The following is a 23,509-nucleotide window of genomic DNA, read 5'->3' as shown; positions in this document are numbered from 1 at the left end:
ATTAACAGCTAAAGACAGCGCCAGCATGAATATTAAGTTGTACCATTTCCTCTGTGCCCAGAGGTAAGACCCGACGGAAAATGTCAAAACACATTGTTAGTTAATGGACAAAACAGCCTCAGCTCAGTCCACACCATTGGTCATGGGTCCATGGCTCAAACACAAATACCACTTAAAATAGCAGAGAAACCACACTGAACGTTTGTTTATTCAGCCTTCCTGACCAACATTTTCCTTCTCAGACTAATTGTGGAGACCTTTGGGAGCAGAGAGGTTGTCTCCCCAATGACACAAAAGGCAGGAAGGAAGCCAAGAGAAAAAAGGCCCCTTTAGTATGTCAGGAAGTGGATCTGCTTTTGAACAGTGAATTCCCCACTGACCAAACAGTATATAAATACCTTTAGGACGTGCATAAGATAAGCAAGGACTCATACAAGCACAAACATAACATACAGACCAAAGCTAAATAGGAACTTGTTACCATATTTTCTAACTTGAAAATTGTATTCCGATCACATGGAATTTAAATGTGTGTGACTCATGGGGAATACTGAAGGTCAAAGCAGGTTCATGGAAACTGTTCCAGGAAGCTTGGTTTTGAAATCATCCTACTGTATGTTTGATGTTACCCAAGCTGATAATCTTGTTACTTAGTATAACCGGAGTTAATCTTTTTACTCTAATATTAGTCATTTTACATTAGCCATATTTTCAGTCACAGAAAACTGAAAGACTTGAGAAACATGTTCACAAAAAAACAAAACTATTTGAGGAATGACAAACAGTAAACTATTAGGACCGTCTCCTCCCACTCGGCTGAATCAGTAGATAGTGTCTGACGCAGAGCAGGAATTCAGTTTCAAGCCTGGACAGGAAACACACACACAGTATACACACACCCTATGCACACAGCCTCACGGTCCAATGCTCACACCAGTGTAGAATGGACTTCCAGTACAGTAGCCTGCTTGATCATGTGAACCAGCTATCTAGATGGCTAGTTAATCCTGATAATGAACAACTAGCCTATAGCAAGTCTATAGAAACACTAGTGGACTTTGAGTTATACAGGGATAATAATAACAACAATGTGGAGGAGACAGGAGAAAGACCGGACCAATACACTGGCTGGGATTCTCTTCTGTCTGACGGTAGGACTGTCTCTCCAGGACAATGGTAAGTCATATTCTTTTTAAATTTTTCCATAGGATTTTAGAGAGGACATCATTCTTAAGCCTTTCATATTACAATTGGGGACTTTGCATCCACTTGGTCAAGCTGCATTTTGGTAGGGCTTCACCAGTTCTGTTTCCCCTCCATCAACAACATGCTTGTTATGCCTAAATGTTTGCCAGTAAATCAGCTTCACAATCACTAGTGTACGGTTGTCACACATCTTGTATGAATTGTGTAACATCATGCATGTTTTAAACAGCATTTTGAGCCAATTAACTTAAAAAATATCTATATTATTATAATGACATTTCCATTCAATACAGTGTGTCAAACGGGAATAGTTGCATTCAAAATAGAAAACCTCACATCGGAATTAAAATCTATGTTCTTCACCCCCATTTCACCACAGAGGAGGAAGTCAACAAGACAAAAATAACCGCCGTAGCTGTGTTGGACCCAAGGACGTTCAATGGCAGGAGAGTTCAGACCAACTGTACGGCTGAGGCTGGGCCCCCCAGCTTGGTCCACCTGTCCCCTGGGCTGGATGTGAGGCTGGAGGACCCTGCAGTAGCCTACACCACAGGGCTCCTCAGCACCCGGCTCATCCCCTCAGCCTACCTCCTGGCCATGGCAGTGGGCATCCCCTCCAACGCTTATATCCTGGCCTTCCTGAGGCTCCGGGCCAGGTCTTTCTCCACGGCTGTCCTCTACCTTAGCCTGGCCCTCTCTGACCTACTCCTCCTGCTCTCCCTGGCCCTCCGAGTCCACTACCACCTAAATGGAAACAACTGGGTGTTCGGCGAAGCTGCCTGCCGTGTCGTCACCGCTTGTTTCTATGGCAATGTCTACTGCTCTGCCCACACCATCGCTTGTGTCAGCCTCAAGCGGTACCTGGCTGTGGTGAGGCCCTTCCTATACAGGCGGCTGCCCAAGACGGCCTGGGCGCTGGGGGCAAGCCTGGGGGTGTGGGGCCTGTTTGGGGTGGCTGTGATGCCTGAGCTCCTGGTGAGACAGAGCTTCCTGCTGCCTCGTCTGGGATTCACCACCTGCCATGACATACTGCCCCTGGAGGACTCCCCCCACGCACTGCTGGTGCCCTACAGGTTGGCACTGGTCTGTTTAGGGTTACTCGTGCCCTTTGTGGTCTGTGCCTGGACCCATGTGGCGGTGGTGCAGCATCTGGGTCGCTCGGGCCTTGACTGGACACCCTTCATCAGGGTCAGTACACTGGTCTTCCTCATCTTCACTGTGTGTTTCGCTCCCAGCGGCGTCCTCCATTTCGCCCATTACGTGAGGCTGTCCACCAGTGGAGAGGACGGGCTGTATGTGTACTCCAGCGCTACAGTGTGTCTGTGCTGCTTCCACAGCTGTCTGGACCCCTTCCTGTGTATTCTCATGTCCAGGACAACCGCCTCCAAACTGCGCTTCGCCTCTCTCAGGAAGACACAGCAGACACCTGTTCTGGTGTAGAGACTGTGTGTATGTGCCCACTGTATTTAAAAAATATATATATATTTCAGCTTTATTTAACCAGGTAAGCTAGTTGAGAACAAGTTCTCATTTACAACTGCGACCTGGCCAAGATAAAGCAAAGCAGTGCGACACAAACAGAGTTACACATGGAATAAACAAGCGTACAGTCAATAACACAATAGAAAGAATAAAAAAATGTGTGTGCAAATGGCGAGAGGTGGTAAGGAAATAAATAGGCCATAGTAGCGAAGTAATTACAGTTTAGCAAATTAACAATGGAGTGATAGATGTGCAGATGATGATGTGCAAGTAGAAATACTGGTGTGCAAAAGAGCAGAAAAGTAAATCAAAACAATATGCAGATGAGGTAGGTAGATTGTAGGTAGATTGGGTGGGCTATTTACTGATGGGATACAGATGTACAGTATCTTCCATTGTCAGAGCACAGTGGGGGAGCCCAGAGCATGAACAAGCAAACTACTGAAAATGAAGAGGCAGGAAAGCCGCCTGGAACTACACGCTGTAAACAAGTGAACAGGAAACAGCTCTGCTTGAAATCAGAACACAATATTATGCTATGCGTTCTCCCCTGTGGGATACTATCAGAGCTACTAAGTTGACGGTTTAGCAAATGTTTTCATTTGTGTACAGTATCAGTAAGGATGTCCTGAAAAACCAGCCGACGGCAACAGTGACGACAAAAACAATTCTCCCAGAGACAATGTTGAGAAACCAGACTGTTTCGGCATGTCCAGCCCACTCATTATCTCAGCCAAGGAAAGACATGCTTACTTCAAAGTTATCATTATGTACTGTTTTGATTTGTTCACAAGGACAATTTGTAAATATAAAACCCTTGCAATACAAATGAGGTATTACCATACATTCATTTATTAGCTCATTCCCATTTTAATTCCGTATATTTTATTGCCCACATTGAAAGGTGTAGACTGCACACTCCTTTCATTTTAGTCATTTAACAAACACTCTTATCCAAAACAACTTAGAGTTAAAGTTAGTGCATTCATCTTAAAATAGCTAGGTGGGAAACTACATACTAAGACTGAGAAACTACATATCTCAGTCTTAGTAAGTACACTTTACCTCAATTTTAGTAGCAGTAGTAGAAAAGTCAGTGCTAGAGGGAAAAAAGTCAAGTGAGAGTGTTCGTTCACGACAGGCTATTTTTAAATGTGAAGGCCAGCATCTCGGAGTCTCCTCTTCACTGTTGACGTTGAGACTGGTGATTTGCAGGTACTATTTAATGAAGCTGCCAGTTGAGGACTTGAGGCATCTGTTTCTCAAACTTGACACTAATGTACTTGTCCTCTTGCTCAGTTGTACACCGGGGCCTCCCACTCCTCTTTCTATTCTGGTTAGAGCCAGTTTACACTGTTCTGTGAAGGGAGTAGTACACAGCGTTGTACGAGATATTCAGTTTTTTTCTTCTTTATTTATTTTTTTATTTTACCCCTTTTTCACCCCAATTTCGTAGTATCCAATTGTTAGTAGCTACTATCTTGTCTCATCACTACAACTCCCGTACGGGCTCGTGAGAAACGAAGGTTGAAAGTCATGCGTCCTCCGATACACAACCCAACCAAGCTGCACTGCTTCTTGACACAACACACATCCAACCCGGAGGCCAGCCGCACCAATGTGTCGGAGGAAACACTGTACACCTGTCGACCTGGTCAGCGTGCACTGCGCCCGGCCCGCCACAGGAGTTGCTAGACAAGGATATCCCTGCCGGCCAAACCCTCCCGGACGACACTGGGCCAATTATGCGTCGCCCCATGGACCTCCCGGTCGCGGTCGGCCGAGACAGAGCCTGGGCTCGAACCCAGAATCTTTGGTGGCACTGTGATGCAGTGCCTTAAAAACAAGGACAGTTCAAAGTGACCCCAAACTTTTGAACGTTAATACATATTATATACACACACACTATTTATTTATTTGATTACATTTTTAGGTGGGGGAGCTGTGGGATTATTTAAGATAGTCTGAAGAGGTAGGGCTTCAGGTGTTTTCGGTAGATGGGCAGGGACTCCGCTGTCCTAGCTTCAGGGAGAAGCTGATTCCACCATTGGGGTGGATACAGTACATGTCACAGAATAAGCAGAGGTTTAAATAAAGGTGAGGGCAGGTTCATTCCGATGATGTTCTTGACTCCAGACAGACTCCAGACAGACCCTTGAACATGCTCCCATTAATCACTGAACATCTCATTCATCTCTCAGTCACTGTCCCTAGCCTTCTCAACTAAACGCCTTATTAGGTCTAGGTTAAAGATCTAGGTTACAGATCTACAGTCATTCCAAGTGGCATATATATCGCACTACTTTTGACAAGAACACTGGGCGCTAGTCAAAAGTAATGCACTATATTCGAAATATGGCAACCTAGATCTGTAGCCTGGATCTGTAACCTAGATCTGATCAACAGCTGTGATCCCCAGCCTCTGGGTACTAGCCTTCTCTGTACATGACATGTATTAAGATGGAGGCTTCTCTGCTCGAGGGAAGATATCTATAGGATCTCATAATAGCTGACAGTCCAGTACCTTACAGATGAGTAGCTTGGTGTTCTGCAGGACGTCATGGTAGTGTTTCGCTGTTGCTGGGTTTACCCCCTGCAGTTTGGCCGTGGGCAGGAGCAGAGCAGAGAGGGTCTGTTCAGGATCCCCAGAGCTCAGCGCCTCGTTGATCTCAGCTATAGCAATAATACCTGGAGGGGAGTTGAGACAGACAGCACGTGTAATGACACAGTCAGGGGGAGTTGAACCACACCAAGCAGCAGGGAAACAGCCCTAATGATACTGATCTCAGGACTACTTCATCATCGATGAGCCCTTGAACAACGTACTTAATCCTAATTGGCTCCAGGGGCGCCGTACTACTACTGTATGGCTAACCCTGTAAAACAACACATCTTCTGCACCTATCCAGTGTACGTGACAATAAAACATTGTATTATTATTTAGACTGTATTTATTTCACTGCTAACTTTTCTCTCAACTTAGTGAATGGTTTGACTTGGGAGACATTGTCTACATTCCAAATGGCACCCTATTCCCTAATTAGTGCACTACTTTGACCAGAGCGCTATGGGCCCTGCTCAAAAGTAGTTAACTAAATAGGGTGGCATTTGGGATGTAGTCAGTGTCGAGACCGTTCGAGGACTTGACTTACGCTCGTGTTCTTCGTGGACCTGTAGGTTGACAGTGTCGATGGTCTTCTGAACATCGTTCCAGGTGAGAAACTCCAGGCCTTGGGACAGGCTCTCTGCTCGGAGACTGATTAGAGTGTCTGCATACCTGAGAGACAGAGGGAGAGGGGGACAGAGTGGGGGAAGGGGCAGGGCCAGGCTAGGTTACACATTAGGCAGACAGACGTTTCTTCTTCTAGTTGTTACCTGTGTGTGTGTGTGTGTGTGTGTGTGTGTGTGTGTGTGTGTGTGTGTGTGTGTGTGTGTGTGTGTGTGTGTGTGTGTGTGTGTGTGTGTGGTGTGTGTGGTGTGTGTGTGTGTGTGTGTGTGTGTGTGTGTGGAGTTCTCTCTCTGGAGCAGGGGACTCCAACAGGTAAATTGCGAGTTACCAGTAGTTGACCAAGCATTTCTGAAAGTACATGCTTTTTTCATGAGTTCCGCCGCAAACTTTCATGAACAAATCTCACAAGTACCAGACACCACAAGCTTCCAACTACTATCAAATCAAAGCCATCTTGACATTATCCCACCCCTGGTTAGCCACTATTGGCTTAAAAAGCTAAGCGTAACATCTGTCAATTAATTTCAAGCAATATTGCCACTTTAGCAAACTCAGCATGTGCAACAGTACAGAAACATTGCTAGACTGACACATTGCTCTCTCTCTAGATCCGCAATTAAAAGGGGAATTACACTCAAAAATGTGTTCGCTTTTTCCCAGGACTTAAAAATGTTCTTTTGATGCGATTTAAGCATTGACATGGACTCAGATCATCCAATTTCATTGGTTCTCCAATAATTATTTATATTTTGTTTGTGAAAAATAAAAAACAAATCCAAAACTCGGAAAAATTCAGCCGCAAAAACAACATTTGGGAAAATACTAAACAGATTTTATAGGGTTAAAGTTGTCTATTTCTTTCAGGAAACTAGGCATATCTCGCGCATCACAACTTCACTGAAGAGTCATTTGAATGTAATTATTATTTACATACACGCTAATGATACATAAAACAATTCTAGGTCTTGTGGCATAGGTCAAGTTTATTCTTTTTGCTCCCCATCACATTGCCCTCCCATCATTTTAAATTGCTATTGAGCCCACACTACTACACCGTCTAAGCCAAGGGTTACATGCCTTCTGGTAAGTTTTGATTACAATACTGGGTGTGGTGAATATATTTTACATGACATACATGATATTTTTTTAACTAGTAAATAGTAGCCTACAGCAAAGTGTGTTTAAATCATTTAGTTTTTAGTTTTTTAAAGTTTTTGCTACCATGTCTCTCCTAGAAATGGCAATATCACAGTCTGCCAATATGGACAGCCCCATCAAGAGGATCCTCCTGGATTATGTATTTTGGGAGAGAGTGGTAAGCAGCCTGAAACCTATAGCAGTAGCCATTGCACGGATTGAGGGAGACAATGCCATCCTGTCTGATGTTCAAACTCTGCTTGCAGATCTAAGAGAAGAAATCCAACATATCTCATCGTCCACCTGGTGGAAGGGACTTTGTGCATCTGAGGCTCTTTCCTTTGTTGCCTCCATCCTCCAAATCCCACCAACATCAGCTGCCTCAGAGTGCAACTGGTCCTTGTATGGGAACACACACACCAAAGCACATAACAGGCTGACCAATACAAGGGTTGGAAAATTGGTGGCCACCTGGGGGAAAAAATTGGGTTTTTTGAGCCTGACAAGGGGCCATCCTCCTCAACAAGGTTGGAAAGTGACAGTGAAGATGAGGCCTCAGAGTATGATGTTCAAGAGGTGGGCATTGAGGAGGTCCAGAGAGAAGACATGGAAGCCTGAGAGGAAGACAACCAAAGCTTTAGTTTCTAGACTATCATTTTCCAGATATATATTGAATATTTTGGGGGGAGATACGAAGGATCATTGGGGATCACTCAATATTCCCTTTCCTTTGTTGTTCAGTGAAATCATCCCATGTGAAGTCAACTAATTAAAGTTCAATTAGTAACTAAATTGTTTTTTTGTGTGTTTTTTTCCCACATTTCCATTGGAAGGATTTAATAATTTGCAATTATGTCTACTTATGATCAGGTAAAAGGTTTATGTTTCTGTCTCCATATGATATGGTAAATAAATCCAATGCAAAAAAACAACTTTATGTATTAATTTGCATATATATTCCCATTAATTCCCACGGAAAGTTTCCACCTCTGAATAGTCCCAAAAATGTGCAACCATATATTTAACATAATGTGGGAAGTGGTCAGTGGGGAACTATGGAAAACTAATGTCACATAGTTTTTTATTTTGTGATGTTATTAAAAACTGTAAGGACCAAATACTGTAACTTGGAAAGGATACCCCCTTTATCTGTCAAGTTTGTACCCAATATGTTGTGAATACAATATGAAAAGTATTGAAGCTGTGTGTTTAGGAATGTGATTTTAGTTTTCTAATGATAGTTTTTGATGTTTTGCACATTAAATAGCCAGGCCCCGTCAGAGAGCTTGTCAGTATGACAGAACGCCCCTTTTGACCAAGAGTGCGTAAAGGATTGGAAGAGGAATCAACCCTTAAACCAGGAAACGTGAGGCTGGTATCTTCATGTTGGAAATGGTTGAAACTTTGAACCTCAACACGAGGTGAAGAAATTAACACCATCCTTTGGACCAGAGAGACGAAAAGCAGCAGCTCATGTCAATCGTGGTTCGAATCCTGAATGGAAGAGGCGAGAAACTCACCTTAGACAATCACTTGTACAGCTGATTAGCTGTCTTAAGTCAGATCACGAAAAGCGAATCTAAGTGAGACTATCCTACGACGCTCATCACCAATCGGAACCGTCGGCGAGCTTTCTTCCAGAGTGAACAACAGTAGAAGACAGGAAAGGGGAGACCCCTTGCAGACAATCAGAGCCATACAGATGGAAGGCCGGTCCTTCTGTAGCTCAGTTGGTAGAGCATGGCGCTTGTAACGCCAGGGTAGTGGGTTCGATCCCCGGGACCACCCATACGTAGAATGTATGCACACATGACTGTAAGTCGCTTTGGATAAAAGCGTCTGCTAAATGGCATATATTATTATTATAACTTCCCGAGAAGGCTTGTTCCCACCGAGAGATATGACGAACGAAGGCATTTCACACATAATATTATTAACGATCTCTTATTCCAAACGGGCGGTGGTTCGTGAGCAAAGTTTGAAGTTTATGGGAGAATAGTTATAGAATGTGTTCCTTTTTCTCTGTCTCCCTCTTTATCCCCCTCCCCATCTGTGTAATAAGCAGTCATATTTTGTCAGTCCATTAGGGACCTTACACCCTTTACATGAGACTATGTTTATTCTGTGTTATAATTTATTTAGCTAGTAAATTAATAATGAACACAATTTGTGTAGTACTGAATAATGAGCTAGACTGGGGTTTTTGCAGATCCAAGAAGGTTACGAGTGGTCAGAATGATGATTTGATAAGAGGTCATTAATAATTAATTAATAAGATGACTGTTTATCGATGAAATAGATAAAGACCTGAGAGTTTAATTCGGGAATTGGTAACTCTAAACAAATTCTTCTTTGGTGCCCCAAATACTAATGTTAATTGTACATGACTAATTTAAAATTGGGTAACAATTAAACAAAGTTAATGGATTAAATAAATAAGTCATCAGATTAATGGAAGTAAAGTCACAACACTATCTAATCCGATTTCAGAGCACTCTCGCCTGAGTGTGCCAGAGCGCATGAATTTGATGAATTTACAAATGCTCAACACCCGTTGAATACGGCCTGTGTTAGTAAACCTAACCAAGTCAGGTCAGATGAATTGAGAAGGAACAGTCTTATGACATACACACACAGGAGACAGGGCCATGACTACACCAACGAGAGGAACCACTTAAGTTCATGCCTAGCAAGAGATGTATTGGCTGTCTAGATGTGCAAGGAGTTGACTCTGCCCAGTAGCGGGTATAAATATATGTACTTGTGGAAACATGTCTGTCTTTTCAGCTGTTTAACCCAGTGGGTGAATAAACTTGTTTTGAGCTTTTTCTAGTTGTCCATTTGAGTTTTTAACTTGGTTTATCAGAACCTAATAACACCAAGGACCTGTAAAGTGTTGCAGGGGAGAAGATAAGCAAGCTAGAAAAACAATTAGTAACTTCAGATGAGTTACATTTCATTTAAGTAGCTCTCATGCAAGAAAAGGTTGGAGACCCCTGCTCTAGAGGAACAAAAGGGTAGATAGTTGTGGTGTTACCTGTGATATGTCAGATAGTTGTGGTGTTGGCTACCTGTGCAGGTTGTGGTGTTGGCTACCTGTGCAGGTTGTGGTGTTGGCTACCTGTGCAGGTTGTCCTGATCCATGTTGCTGAAGCCCAGAGGAGAGTCCGTCAGCTGTTCAGTAACAGCCTGGGGGTCCTTGGTGTCCAGGACCTCGTTGAGCACGGCCACCGCAGACAGCATCTCTACTGCCACACACAGCTCTTCATGCCCCAGTCCTACCTGCTCAATGCAATCAGATGGAAGGCTCAGTGACCATATACACCTGGACAGACACACAACTTTCTGCACACTGGCGAACCAAGCTAGAGAAATATATTACTACTTTGTTGTGCCAACTAGCACCAGTTCACAACTGTACAAGTTAATATGATAGCTTAAAATAGAAAAGTGTAATTTCAACTCAAATGTGTGTGTGTGTGTGTGTGTGTGTGTGTGTGTGTGTGTTAGTGTGTGAATGCCTGCATGCGTTCGTCACCTTTGCCCCCTGTATCTGCAGGCTGAACAGTTCGGTCTGGTAGAGGTTGGCAGCTGTCTGGTAGACAATAGGAAGCTGGGCCTCTGGGTTCATCAGCTCCTCCACCGTCTCTGCTGCTATGCCATGACGAATGGCTGCGTTGATCGCTACAATGGCCTCCAGTTCTGAACAGGAAACCCATCATACTCATCAATCTTCTTATAATGCAGATGGCAAAAGATTTTCAACCTATAAATACAAACACATTTATTCTGATGTAATTCATATAAATTACTGGAATGATACATATAAATGACTTACTTCGTTTCTCTGCCTCAGCAAAGTCGTTAGTGGAGCTGACCACCCTCTGAATCTCCTCCCTCTGCAGCATCATTGCACCTCCAGCATCCTGAGGTCCAAGGAGAAAGTGTTTGGGTGACAAGTTCAATTTAATAGAAAAACCCTGGTTCTGTAACACTAACACAACTTTAATCAACAAATAAAGTCTGGGGCTGTTGAAGGCAAAAACACATCCACACAGTGTGTTAGTATTCTCCTTTTGACAGGACACCTTATATCCCAACACCTGTAAAAACCTACTAGACATGCATCCACTACTTTGACCACTGGCCTTACCAGTGGTGTAAAGTACTTCAGTACAAAATAGTTTAAAGTACTACTAAGTCGTTTTTTGGGGTATGTATTTTACTATTTATATTTTTGGCAACATTTACTTCACTACATTCCTAAAGAAAATGACGTACTTTTTACTCTATACATTGTCCCTGACACCCAAAAGTACTCGTTACATTTTGACAGGAAAATGGTCCAATTCACACACTTATCAAGAGAACATCCCTGGTGTCTGATCTGGCAGATTCACTAAACATAAAAACACTCCATTTGTAAATGATGTCTGAGTGTTGGAGTGTGCCCTGGCTATCCTTCAATAAAAAAAATCAAAATACAATTGTGCCGTCTGGTTTGCTTTAATGTAAGGAACTTGAAATATTTAATACTTTTACTTTTGATACTTGAGTAAAAGTAAAAAAGTATTTGGTTTTAAATATACTTAAGTAGTATTTTACTGGGTGACTTTCACTTGAGTCATTTTATATCAAGGTATCTTTACTTTTACTCAAGTATGACAATTGAGTACTTTTTTCACCACTGGGCCTTACTGACCTGAGCCTTGACTTCGCAGTAGGAGGTTAAGTGCTCCAGGTACCAGTGGGAGTTTGCCTCCTGGACCCCCAGCATTCCCAGAGCGGGCATCCTGAGCCCAGCCAGCAGAGCAGCCTCGTCCTGGGCAGAGATGGCCTGGTTCACCTGCTGCACCGCCACCTGGGCTGGAGAGACAGACAGGAGGGAGCAGGGGTTGGATGGAGACACTGGCCAAACCCCCCCGATACTACCTATAGACCATGTGTGGAGGCCCGAGAGTCTGCGGAATTTCACTCCTCCCTTGTACTTGATGAAGGTCATTGATTAGTTAGAAACTCCTCTCACCTAGTTGTCTAAGTCTCTAATGCAGCTCTAATTAGTCACAAAATGAGAAGAAATAAGAAAAAGCAGCAGACACACACCCCTACAGAATTTGAGTTTCACACCCCTGCTCAAGGCCTATCCTAGAGATGCTCATTATAGAGCTGAGGTCATAAGACAGGAACTGTAGTTACTGTTAACAAGGTCAATGCAGCTCTGGATCTCCTGCTGGGTCAGCAGCTCCTCATAAACATCTCTCTCCTCTGTGGCTACAGATGAGCGCTGAACAGGGAGACAAGAGAAAAGCATAGTCTTAGACGGACTATAAACGTACATTCTTAAAAAGGATAACACGAGATTCTGGCAACCAAGCCGTTTTCTACTTAACCAGAGTCAGATGAACTCATGGATACCATTTTTTTTGCATGCTAGCTATATCGGTAGACTTCCAGTCATTGCTCAAATACTAGTTAGCAATGGCTCACAACACTACTTTCAACTTCCTTCAAACTGCACGCAAAGATATAAAAATGGTATCCATGAGTTCATCGGTCTCTGGTCAAGTAGAAAGAATATTGCACTATCCCTTCAAGCTTTTTTAAATGTTGTGCATATTGAAACTAAATCTGTCATGCTAAAATAGTTGATAATCTGGACATCATATTAACTTCAGATTTCATGTCTTTGCTGAAGAAATGTGTAATTTAACACAGTGGGTTAAATGTTTACACAGAGTTAGTGAGGAGTATGGGAGGAGAGATGCCAGTTGGTGTGGGAAGACTAGTGCTGTAGTGGGAGTTCAGCTGACGCTGCAGTCACTGGAATGTCATGGCAAGTGTTTCAGGTGGTTTAGAACTTTTGCTTCCATGTAATTTTGATTGATGATAAAATCCCAGTAGTTTGCCAAATTCCATAAGCAGGCAATTTTTGCTTGGCTGTTAGCGTATAAACACAATTTTTACCCTCACAGATACTTTATATGGAACAGCAAAGATATACGATTTAAAAATAAGTCTCTTTTTTTTCTCGTAACTGGTTTGAGAATAAAATGATTTTGGTTGGTCAGTTACTGAATGAGGATGGATATCTACTCATATATGGGGAATTTATTGATAAATTAAAAATTCCAATAACCCCAAAAGAATATGCAATTGTTTTTGATGCGATTCCAAGGGGGGTTGTATCTTTTAAATGTATCTGTTGTTGATGTAAGTAACATAGATTTATATGAAAATATACGAAATCGGCAATATTAACATCAAAGGCAAATGTAGTAATAAACAGATTAGGAATATTGTTTGTGATACTACAATTCCATCAGCAAGATTATTTTGGTCAAATATCTATGGTGATATACAGTGGGGGAAAGCATGGAAAATTACTAAAAAATATTATATCAGTAAAGGAAGTTTCATTTAAAATGTTACATAGAATTTATCCTGTGAAACATGTTTTGGAAAGATTCAAGCTAAATATTGACTATAACTGTGATTTCTGTGGAATGGAGAAGACCATTTTGCATTTGTTTTTTGCCTGTGTTTATAGTTGAATTTTTGGGATTGACATACAGAATTTGTTACAAAAAAAAAAAAAAAAAAAAAAAAGGACAGGTTGTACTATTTAATGGTTTTGATATGATTCATTTCAGAAATTCTGACATAGATAATGATATAGTATATTTAATTCCAACTGCAAATAACACTAGGTACATTTCATATTCACAAATGCAAATGGTCTAATTCAAAACCAAACTTTTTTCACTTTATAAATTAACAATATGGCACTACTTTAACTAAAATGAAAAACAAAAAGGCAATTAAAACTTGTATTATTAATGAATATTATTTGTTTGTTTAGGATTCCTGGCAATGTAAATAGTTTGTATGTATGCTTGTTGCATGTGACTATTCTTCTTTTGTTTGTTGATATTTGATAATAAAAATCATTTAAAAAACAAAGTGTTTCAGGTGGTAGTCACTGCAGACAAGACTCATATACTACAAATTCTCACTACCTCTCTGCCTGGTAGAAGAGGTTTCTGTTCAGAACAGGATCAAGTTGCTGATCCAAGATCAGTTTTGAAAATTCTACCAGAATCAGGGCCCATAGATCTCTGGTCAAAGGCAGTAATCTTGAAAGAGAATGGGATGCCATTTGGGACGCAAACTTTTTTTTTACTGACTCTTGTGTGGAAAGGACAACAGGGAGGCTCTCAGAATTCCTCACCCTGCCTGAGGCCTGGTCCTCCTTGCTAGCCTTGGCCCGGCTCAGTGTAACCTGGTAGTCCTGGGCCAGCTCTTCCCCAATGTTCCTCAGCATGGCGTTGGGGTTCTTCAACGCCCCCATGGTCACGGTCGCCTCACCCTTATCCACCGCCTCGTTGATGGCAAACACAGCAGCGTGCACTGGGGACAGAGGCAAGAATAAGTACCACTCAGCAGCAAACATGTCTCTCTATAGGAGGTCAGACTTTTGTTAAAGCCCAGCACTAACACAACAGATTCAATTTATCATCAAGGCCTGGATTATCTCAATTGGATGTTTTTGCGCTGTGCTGGAACCAACCCTGCACACCCTATGGGTCTATTCAGGAGCAGGATAGAAGACCAGTGGTCTCCAGAGGAAATCCAGTGGACGGAACAGTGTACTGTACTACTTACAGGCTGCCTCGTCCACTGAGAGCTCATTGGCCAGGATGCCTCCTATCTTACTGAAGGTTGGCATCTGGATGCCGTACTTCTCCAGCTCACTCCGCATGTTACTGATCTCCTCCTCTGTGGGACAGACAGGATCACATTACAAACAGGTCAGCCAAACTGGCACAGCAGGAAACCTCTATACCCTAGGAGCAAATGAGGTTGGTGGCACCTTAATTGGGGAGGACGGGCTCATGGTAATGACTGGAGCGGAATCAGTGGAATGGTATCAAGTACATCAAACACATGGTTTCCGGGTGTTTGATGCCATTCCATTTGCTCCGTTCCGACCATTATGATGAGCCGTTCTGTGCCTAGAAGAGGGACTGCTCATTCACTAGCAACCTATATAACATCAAGACACACTGGAGATTTTAAACAGAACGGTAAAGAGACGTGTTTGGTATTTCACACTTCACTCATATCAACCACGTTACAAATCATCTCCACAGTGCTTATCGAATTGAACAAGCAGCTGGGAGCGAGTGATGACATTCTGTTTCGATCAAAACCAAACATGAGCGCCAATTATGTGTCATTACCGCACGCACGCCCGCCAGCCGAGGCAATTTAAATGAGTCTTCAGAAGACGCCCTGAGGCTCATGTTTTCCTTTCGTTTTAAAGGGAGGTAGTAATCACTAGAGTGGTTCTTCCTTCACGACAACGCTGTATGTTATGTCAGCGTTCATTCTGGAGCAGTTAGCTACATGCTCATTACACCGTCGTACAACTACACAGCAACTGTTGTTACAGGTTCAAGGACCCAGCCTCCAGTTCAAACCTGGCAGAGAAGAACGCTATGGGTTGACGTTAGAATACAGGAGGAACTCCAGCTATGGCTCTTATGATACCTCAAACTATCATGATGTAGAAGAGCTGGTATAGCCTGGTCTTACCTGTGAAGGCCACTTTCCCCAGCAGGTCCTGGATCTGTGGTGCAATGCCCAGTTTGAACAGGTATAAGCTGTGGGGGGGGGGGAGAAATGGAAAGGAATGAAGCTCCAAATGTCAATTCATTAACTGATCTAGATTTAACAGTTAGGAAGAAAGGGTAGCAAGCTGAAGCTAAGATGTGGCTGTTTACTCAATAACTCAGAGGCAGGGGAAACCTATATTTACAAACATCTATACATCTGCATCCATCCACACTTCAGCTGCGCTTCAATACTTCAGAAATGAATCCTTCCTCTTGCCTTGGGTTAGCAAGGAATCCACCATATTCCTTTTACCTATGAAAGCATGTCAATCCAATCAGTGATGACTTGAAGGAAATGAAGGACGGAAGGATGCATCCCAACAGGACCTTGAAACATCCATCTGCTCCAGACCGAACTAGGAGAGCGTCAGCCAAACGGCAATGTCCCCTTCTCCCCACAGGGGGGCATTGTGTGCTCAGAGAAAGTAGCAGTAACAATCCTGACATGCAAACTGCACTGTCCTGAGTCCCATCAGCCTGAAACTAACCTAAGACGGCAGGCGTGGATTGACACCTGAGCAGAGTCCACATTTCCGTTTTTCAGGGGAAATGGAAGTTGAAAATACTGTATCCCTGAAAACCAGAAATATCCACTTTCTGCCAATGGCGCTAACTAAGGGTGGCCTGAAACAAACAGGTGGCTGGAAACTGAATTCAACTTTCATCTGCCAGCAGGTTCCTGATAAGTTGGCATTCATTATATTGGGCTAGTGCCTGTAACTGTGTGTATGAGGAGGCTATGATAGTGCTATGTTAGCCTCTAAACTCAGTGTGTGTGTGTGTGTGTGTGTGTGTGTGTGTGTGTGTGTGTGTGTGTGTGTGTGTGTGTGTGTGTGTGTGTGTGTGTGTGTGTGTGTGTGTGTGTGTGTGTGTATATGTATGTGAGTGTAAACAGGGACACAGGTCTCTTCTTTAGGGCTGTAGAGTCTGCGGAGACAGAGGTAAGGCCAAATGTTTAATACATTGTTAACCCATGGGTGGCTGGCAGACTCAGCCCTGCTGTGAGATAAACAGCTGACAGACTGAGGATAATGATGGATGCTTCGTTAGATCATCCTGCTGACTTGGCCAATAAGCACGTAGGAAGGACACGGAACAACATCCTCCTCCACACAAACACACACTCTCCTCCCCCCTCTTCACACACACGCATACACAAAACGTGGCACCGTCACCAACACACACACGCACGCATGCCCAACCAATCCCATCAGATCCGGAGTGAATATTTATGTTCAGTTTCCATTCTATTGTGGTGCCTTTCATTTTTTCCACTGTACTGAATTCTCAACAAAGACCCATTAGCCCAGTGTGTCTACTTCTCCTCAGAGCTAGTGTATTCCCTGGCTCCCAGTGGGGGTTAGACCAGCCTGCCAGGAAGGAAGATCACGTGTGTGTGTGTGTGTGTGTGTGTGTGTGTGTGTGTGTGTGTGTGTGTGTGTGTGTGTGTGTGTGTGTGTGTGTCCGCGCACACAGGGAGGGAAGGAAGCTGATCCTCATGGGCCCTGACCAAACAGCAAAAAAAAATTAAGGAAACAAGCCAACTCGCTAACACGTTCACTCCAATTCTCTGCCACATTCAGATGCGAGCCACCCTTTTCTGTACACATTACAGTGTACATGACATAACTGACTACATGACAGTCAGTGTGGGCACAGAAAGCAGAGCCTCCCACTAGTAGTGACATCACACAATGACTAAGTGTCACTACAGAACTGTTACTTCTACTAGCACCACTACTACCACACTATGACAGCAGCTCTCAGGTGAGACTGGAGACGGTCTCAAATGGCACCCATTAAATAGTGCACTATTAAAATTATTATATTTAAAAAATAAAAATAAAAAGTCCACAATTTCATGGCATCCAATTGGTAGTTACAGTCTTGTCCCATCGCTGCAACTCCCGTCCGGACTCTTTAGACCGATAGTGCTCTGGTCTAAAGTAGTGCGCTAAATAGGAAAAATGTTGCCATTTGGGATGCAGACTGAGTGTAGTCTTGCCTGTTTCTTTTCTGGAGATGTTAACAGGGGTGTGTCTACTACAGTATGCAGTGATATCAGTTATTCAGTGTTGAAAAGGATGAGCCAGTCAGCCATTACAGTACGTTGCTGGACCTTAGCCCTCTCAAGCCTGTGTGACGAGTATGAATGCACAGTTCATAATCAGGACATGATCTTCAACACACTTTTATTTGACTAAAGTTATTCAACAGTTATGCCTCAAAGTATAATAATCAGAGGCCAGCTCGCATCAAATAGGTGTGAACCTGCCATAACATTATGTTATAGAACATTATGCTATGTAATGTGTGTATGCTGCATATGCAGTGCATTCAGAAAGTATTCAGACCCCTTGACTTTCCACATTTTGTTACGCATAGCCTTATTCTAAAACGTATTTAATAGTTTTTTTTACACAAATTAATCTACACATAATAACCCATAATGACAAAGCAAAAACTGTTTATTTTTTCTTTAGCAAATGTATAACAAAGAATTACACTGAAATTACTTAAGAATTCAGACCCTTCACTCACTACTATTCAGACCCTTTACTCACTAATCACTACCTTTGGCAGTGATTACAGCCTCGAGTCTTCTTGGGTATGATGCTACAAGCTTGGTACACCTGTATTGGGAGGAGTTTCTCCCATTCTTCTCTGCCGATCCCCTCAAGCGCAGTCAGGTTGGATGAGGAGCGTCACAGCTATTTTCAGGTCTCTCCAGAGATGTTCGATCGGGTTCAAGTCCAGGCTCTGGCTGAGCCCCTCAAGGACATTCAGAGATTTGTCCCAAAGCCACTCCTGCGTTGTCTTGGTTGTGTGCTTATGGTCTTGTCCTGTTGGAAGGTGAACTTTTGCCCCAGTCTGAGGTCCTGAGTGCTTTGGAGCAGGTTTTCATCAAGGATCTCTGTACTTTGCTCCGTTCAGCTTTCTCTCAATCCTGACTAGTCTCCCAGTTCCTAGTCCCTGCTGCTGAAAAAACATCCCCACAGCATGATGCTGCCACCACCATGCTTCACCGTAGGGATGGTACCAGGTTTCCTCCAGACGTGACGCTTGGCATTCAGGCCAAAGAGTTCAATCTTGGTTTCATCAGACCAGAGAATCTTGTGTCTCATGGTTTGAGAGTCTTTAGGTGCCTTTTGGCATAGTCCAAGCAGGCTGCCTTTTACTGAGAAATGGCTCCATCTGGCCACACTACCCTAAAGGCCTGATTGGTTGAGTGCTGCAGAGATGGTTGTCCCATCTCCACAGAGGAACTCCGGAGCTCTGTCAGAGTGACCATCGGGTTCTTGGTCACCTCCCTGACCAAGGCCCTTCACCCCCAATTGCTCAGTTTGGCTGGCCAGCCAGCTCTAGAAAGAGTCGTGGTGGTTCCAAACTTCTTCCATTTGATAATGATGGAAGCCACTGTGTTCTTGGGGACATTCAAATGCTGCAGAAATGTTTTCGTTCCCTTTACCCAGACCTGTGCTTTGACACAATCCTGTCTCGGAGCTCTACGGACAATTCCTTTGACCTCATGGCTTGGTTTTTGCTCTGACAGGCACTGTCAACTGTGGGATCTTATATAGACAGGTGTGTGCCTTTCCAAAACATGTCCAATCAATTGAAAACACCACAGGTGGACTCCAATCAGGTTGTTGAAACAGCTCAAGGATGATCAATGGAAACAGGATGCACCTGAGCTCAATTTCGAGTATCATAGCAAAGAGTCTGTATGCTTAACTTATTTACATAAGTTTGTTATTTTTTATAAATTTGCTAACATCTATAAAAACCTGTTTTTGCTTTGTCATTATGGGGTATTGTGTGTAGCTTGATGAGGCAAAAAAGTGATTCAATCAATTTTTAAGGCTGTAATGTAACAAGATACTTTCCGAATGCACAGTAGAGAAGAAAGCCTAACGCTGGAGGATGGGAAGTTAAATCCCCTCTGAGCAGGATGAAAACCATTTCCAGTCCCTCTTATATAATACAGGTATTTCACTTGTTCTCACTGCAAGTTAGGATTGCACATGAAAATAAGATAAAGATAATCAGATAAAAAGATGGAACTACTGTAGGCCTATTTATTAAAAAACAAAAAAGCTGAGAGACATACACTTCTACTCCAGCTTCCAAAACAACATCTGGCTTTACTTCTAGAGCCTGATGATATAATGTGTGAGAATGACATCGTTGCCATCACTTGTATACTTGGACAATATTATCAAAGGAGACACTAAATGACTTGAGACAGCCTAGGCCTACAGATTGAGTCATTTCCTGTCTACAGACGGTTTCAACGTGTACAGGAAGTCACCTCATCAGTTCCGAGAGTGAGTTTGGGAAATGACTGCTTATTGCCACACCTTTGTCACTCAAATGTTGAAGATGGCACATGTTTAACCACAAACTGAAACCAAAAGGACCACAGACTATAATAGTTTCAAAGTCAACGTTCATCCAGTCTTTTTCACTTCTCTTGGTTCACACAATCTTGTTAGCTTTTTCAAATGATCCACTTTAGACAGTGATATCATGTGATATGCTTTTAGGACTCATCAAACCTCAGAAGATGAGCTAAAAACATACAGTGCATTTGGAAAGTTTACAAATTTACATAAGTATTCAGACCCTATACTCAGTACTTTGTTGAAGCACCTTTGGCACTGATTACAGCCTCGAGTCTTCTTGGGTATGGTGGCTGGGCCACTCAAGGACATTGAGACTTGTCCCGAAGCCACTCCTGCGTTGTCTTGGCTGTGTGCTTAGGGTCGTTGTCCTATTAGAAAGCCCCTGTCTGAGGCCCTGAGCGCTCTGGAGCAGGTTTCCATCAAGGATCTCTACTTTTTTTGTAAATAATGTAGTTCAGTTTTTATTTTTATACATTTGCAAACATTTCTAAAAAAAAAACGTTTTTCACTGTCATTATTGGGTATTGTGTGTAGATTTTTTATTTAATCCATTTTAGAATAAGGCTGTAACGTAACAAAATGTGTTAAGTCAAGAGGTCTGAATACTTTCCGAATGCACTGTAGACCTCCACAATATAAAGTGTAGTGAAGAAACAGAAACAAGAAATAGACTAGTGTGTGGTAGACACAAAGAGTAAGATGATGTAAGCAGTAAGCCTAAAGGGGAAGGGGGGGAGGTCAGTAAGTGACAAAAAACATATTGTGTTGGAATTATGTCTTACCTTAGTGCGTGTATGCAGTACACTACCTTGGGCATGTTTTTGCGATCGTACACATCTGTCGTTTCGGGATAGAATATCTGAAAGTAGAAACCAGAGGAGGCATTAGTCATGGATCTTTCATTGGTGTCTTCTGATACCTTGTTTAGTGCAGCGGCCAAGGAGTCATATCAAGAACACTACATCTTTCAGGCTGTCAGTTTAATTTTCAATTTTCAAACACGCATTTAGTTGCCTTTGGGTGTATTACAGTGTGTGCTTCCTTTCTCACTATACATACAGTACATCTGGCTGCTGTGTACGTGCATGTGTTTTCTCCGAATAGAACAGCACTGCTGGACAACAGTGAAGGGAACAACCGTGAAGCAACCTATTCCCATGCCCTGATCATTCTTGTCAATTCAAATGAATAGAGAAATATTTTCAAGCATCAATAATGACAAGAGCCCATAATAACCATATGAATAAACAATATCTCATATTCATTAGTTGGATGTCTACTCCTAAGATTCTGCTTCCCCCAAAACAGAGGAACTAATCGATTGATTTGATCATCAAACAGGCATCTCCAGAGCGGTTCCAGTCTTACCATCACATGGCATGACGATAAGGTAGCATTCTCCATATCAGCTCCAGTGGGAAATCTTTTGTCACTACCCATAAAAGATGCATTGGTGCTGATAACACTCTATTTGTGGTAGCAATAGTAGTACAGGCACCACAGCTACACCCTCCTAGCGTTGGTCTCAGGCCTCTCATAAGAAAGCAGTACAACGGCGTGCTCCATTTACCTGGCCCAGTGAAAGTCTCACAGGTGTTTGTCTGCGTATGTGTATCCTTTGACTTAGTAAAATCTGTCATAAAACAGGCAACTCAACCTTGTGATATCACCAGTTACTACCAGGTTATGATACTGTATGCCACTGGAAGGAGGGACTTGAGCAGTGTGTGTGTGTTTGTTTTACCTTGGGCAGTCCTACAGATTCCATGGCCCGTAGCCACTGCACCGTGTTGTCTGTGTGTCTGAAGTGAAGTCCTGTGTGCTGGAGACAAAAACAGGCAAAGCAGAAACATTAGATCCCAGCAACTGAGTCTGTTGTATATAACAAATTGCATGTTTTTGGTAGGAAACGCACGCACCAAAAGATGGAGTGTGTGTGAGTGAGTGTGTTGTGTCAGCACAGCTGCTGGCTGTAGGGGGGGTTGCTATCTCTCTGCCCCATGGGAGATGGTTGACAGGAAGTGGAAATGTCTGCAATGGATCTGGGATTAGACACTTCCTGTCTGACTCCATGGAGGTGTGTGGGGGGGGGGGGAACTAGAAAGGGGAGGAAGTGTGCGGGAGAGCAGAAGAACTAAATAGAGGGGAGGTGGTGTGGGGGAGAGGGGGGGGGACGGACTAGATAGTGCCTACTACCACCCAGATTTGTGGTCGTGTGTGTCAGTTTTATTCAGTATCCTAGTAGTTTAGCTAAATTAATGGTCTGAAAAATAGTGTCAAGTAACTTGATAAGAGCTTCAACAGAGCTTGATAAGAAATGGCATCATGCCAACTTGGTAGAATGTTGATCTGAAGTGTAAGAGTATTCCGTGGTAAGAGGACAAAGGTCACCTTGTAGCGGGCCTGGTCCCTGTCGTAGATCTTCTTCTCAGACACCATCTTGGGGGCGAAGAACTTAGCCAGTTTTCCAAGGTAGACTCCGTTCCTCAGACCCTCCTCTAGCTCTGTGGTGGGCGGCAGCTCCTCCTCTACACACGCCTCCATCCACCTGGGGATACGCACAAACACTGATCTCAGAACGGAAAACATGGAAATAAATCAAAAATATTTCCTGCTTTGCTCCTTTGGGGGGCACCCATTATGGCATAATTGACCTGAATGGGGATGCCCATTCTACTAATTCTATGATGGCAACATCTGTTGTCATTCCTTTGGAGACAATTGGAACATAAACTGAGGGATCTCACAACAAAATGGCCACATCTCTCAAGTCATTCATATGGAGCAATAGGGAAGGGACACTGATATCACAACAGAACAATACAGTTATTTTCTAGAAACACGGTTTCCTTTCAATAATTTGTTAGGCTGGGTATAGGGTCCTGTCCTGACTTTTTATCCTAACGGTGAGGCCAGATAAACACAAGCAGAGACACTGATCCCAGAACTTCGTAGGTACATTTAACTATCACAGCTTTGAGGAGATTATGGATAATGTCATTTCCATTTAAAAGGAGCCATGAGCACAAACATGTGACGTTCAAGCATATCAAATTGGGTGTCAAATGAAGGCTGAGAACCTATATTTTTGGGAAATTAAAGCATAGATACATTTTTCAACCATTTTCCATCCAAAAAATTGGGCCTAAGTAATGGCTTTGATTTCTGGTCAAACGTATTGAAAAGAGGACTTAGAAAACCTCTACTAGAAAAAGTTAAAAGAAATTAGAAATTCACAAAACGCAATATTGTTGAAGTAAAGACCCTTGCCAACTAATAACCACACTTGTTTAGTTTGAGAAATAATTTCTGTAAGTTTAAGGACCATTGCCTTGTGCCTTGTAATTAATTTACCAAAAACCCACACACAGGCC

The 23,509-nt window shown here is 42.9% G+C and overlaps 2 protein-coding genes across 4 annotated transcripts in view; one reads left to right on the top strand and one right to left on the bottom strand.

Moving 5' to 3' along the window:
• The window catches only part of iqgap2 (IQ motif containing GTPase activating protein 2), a 73,248-nt gene that overhangs the window by 17,575 nt on the left and 32,164 nt on the right, over nucleotides 1-23,509 (bottom strand). The window contains exons 3-15 of the mRNA XM_052461677.1: nucleotides 22,527-22,683; nucleotides 21,880-21,957; nucleotides 20,918-20,994; nucleotides 15,650-15,717; nucleotides 14,717-14,830; nucleotides 14,283-14,461; nucleotides 12,251-12,338; nucleotides 11,763-11,920; nucleotides 10,893-10,980; nucleotides 10,593-10,756; nucleotides 10,176-10,336; nucleotides 5,841-5,965; nucleotides 5,213-5,376 (exon numbers count right to left, since the gene is read on the bottom strand). Coding sequence (XP_052317637.1) covers nucleotides 5,213-5,376; nucleotides 5,841-5,965; nucleotides 10,176-10,336; nucleotides 10,593-10,756; nucleotides 10,893-10,980; nucleotides 11,763-11,920; nucleotides 12,251-12,338; nucleotides 14,283-14,461; nucleotides 14,717-14,830; nucleotides 15,650-15,717; nucleotides 20,918-20,994; nucleotides 21,880-21,957; nucleotides 22,527-22,683 — 1,621 coding nt within the window. The remainder of the gene's footprint in view (nucleotides 1-5,212; nucleotides 5,377-5,840; nucleotides 5,966-10,175; nucleotides 10,337-10,592; nucleotides 10,757-10,892; nucleotides 10,981-11,762; nucleotides 11,921-12,250; nucleotides 12,339-14,282; nucleotides 14,462-14,716; nucleotides 14,831-15,649; nucleotides 15,718-20,917; nucleotides 20,995-21,879; nucleotides 21,958-22,526; nucleotides 22,684-23,509) is intronic.
• Nucleotides 518-8,547, top strand: LOC118393327 (proteinase-activated receptor 3-like). Of its 3 annotated transcripts, XM_052461676.1 has the most exons (4): nucleotides 518-1,176; nucleotides 1,586-2,394; nucleotides 7,153-7,232; nucleotides 7,321-8,547. In XM_052461676.1, coding segments are annotated over exons 1-4 (978 nt in total). In that variant the 5' UTR covers nucleotides 518-1,088; the 3' UTR covers nucleotides 7,322-8,547. The 3 variants fall into 3 exon arrangements, with proteins under 3 accessions (XP_052317636.1, XP_052317635.1, XP_035641799.1); XM_052461675.1 differs by having other exon boundaries at nucleotides 7,153-8,547; XM_035785906.2 differs by lacking the exons at nucleotides 7,153-7,232; nucleotides 7,321-8,547 and having other exon boundaries at nucleotides 527-1,176; nucleotides 1,586-3,710.

This window comes from Oncorhynchus keta, chromosome 14, assembly GCF_023373465.1.
Source record: "Oncorhynchus keta strain PuntledgeMale-10-30-2019 chromosome 14, Oket_V2, whole genome shotgun sequence".
In the NCBI taxonomy this organism is placed as follows: Eukaryota; Metazoa; Chordata; class Actinopteri; order Salmoniformes; family Salmonidae; genus Oncorhynchus; species Oncorhynchus keta.
The sequence above is the reverse complement of the archived record's forward strand: the minus strand, read 5'-3'. Positions and strand labels throughout refer to the sequence as shown.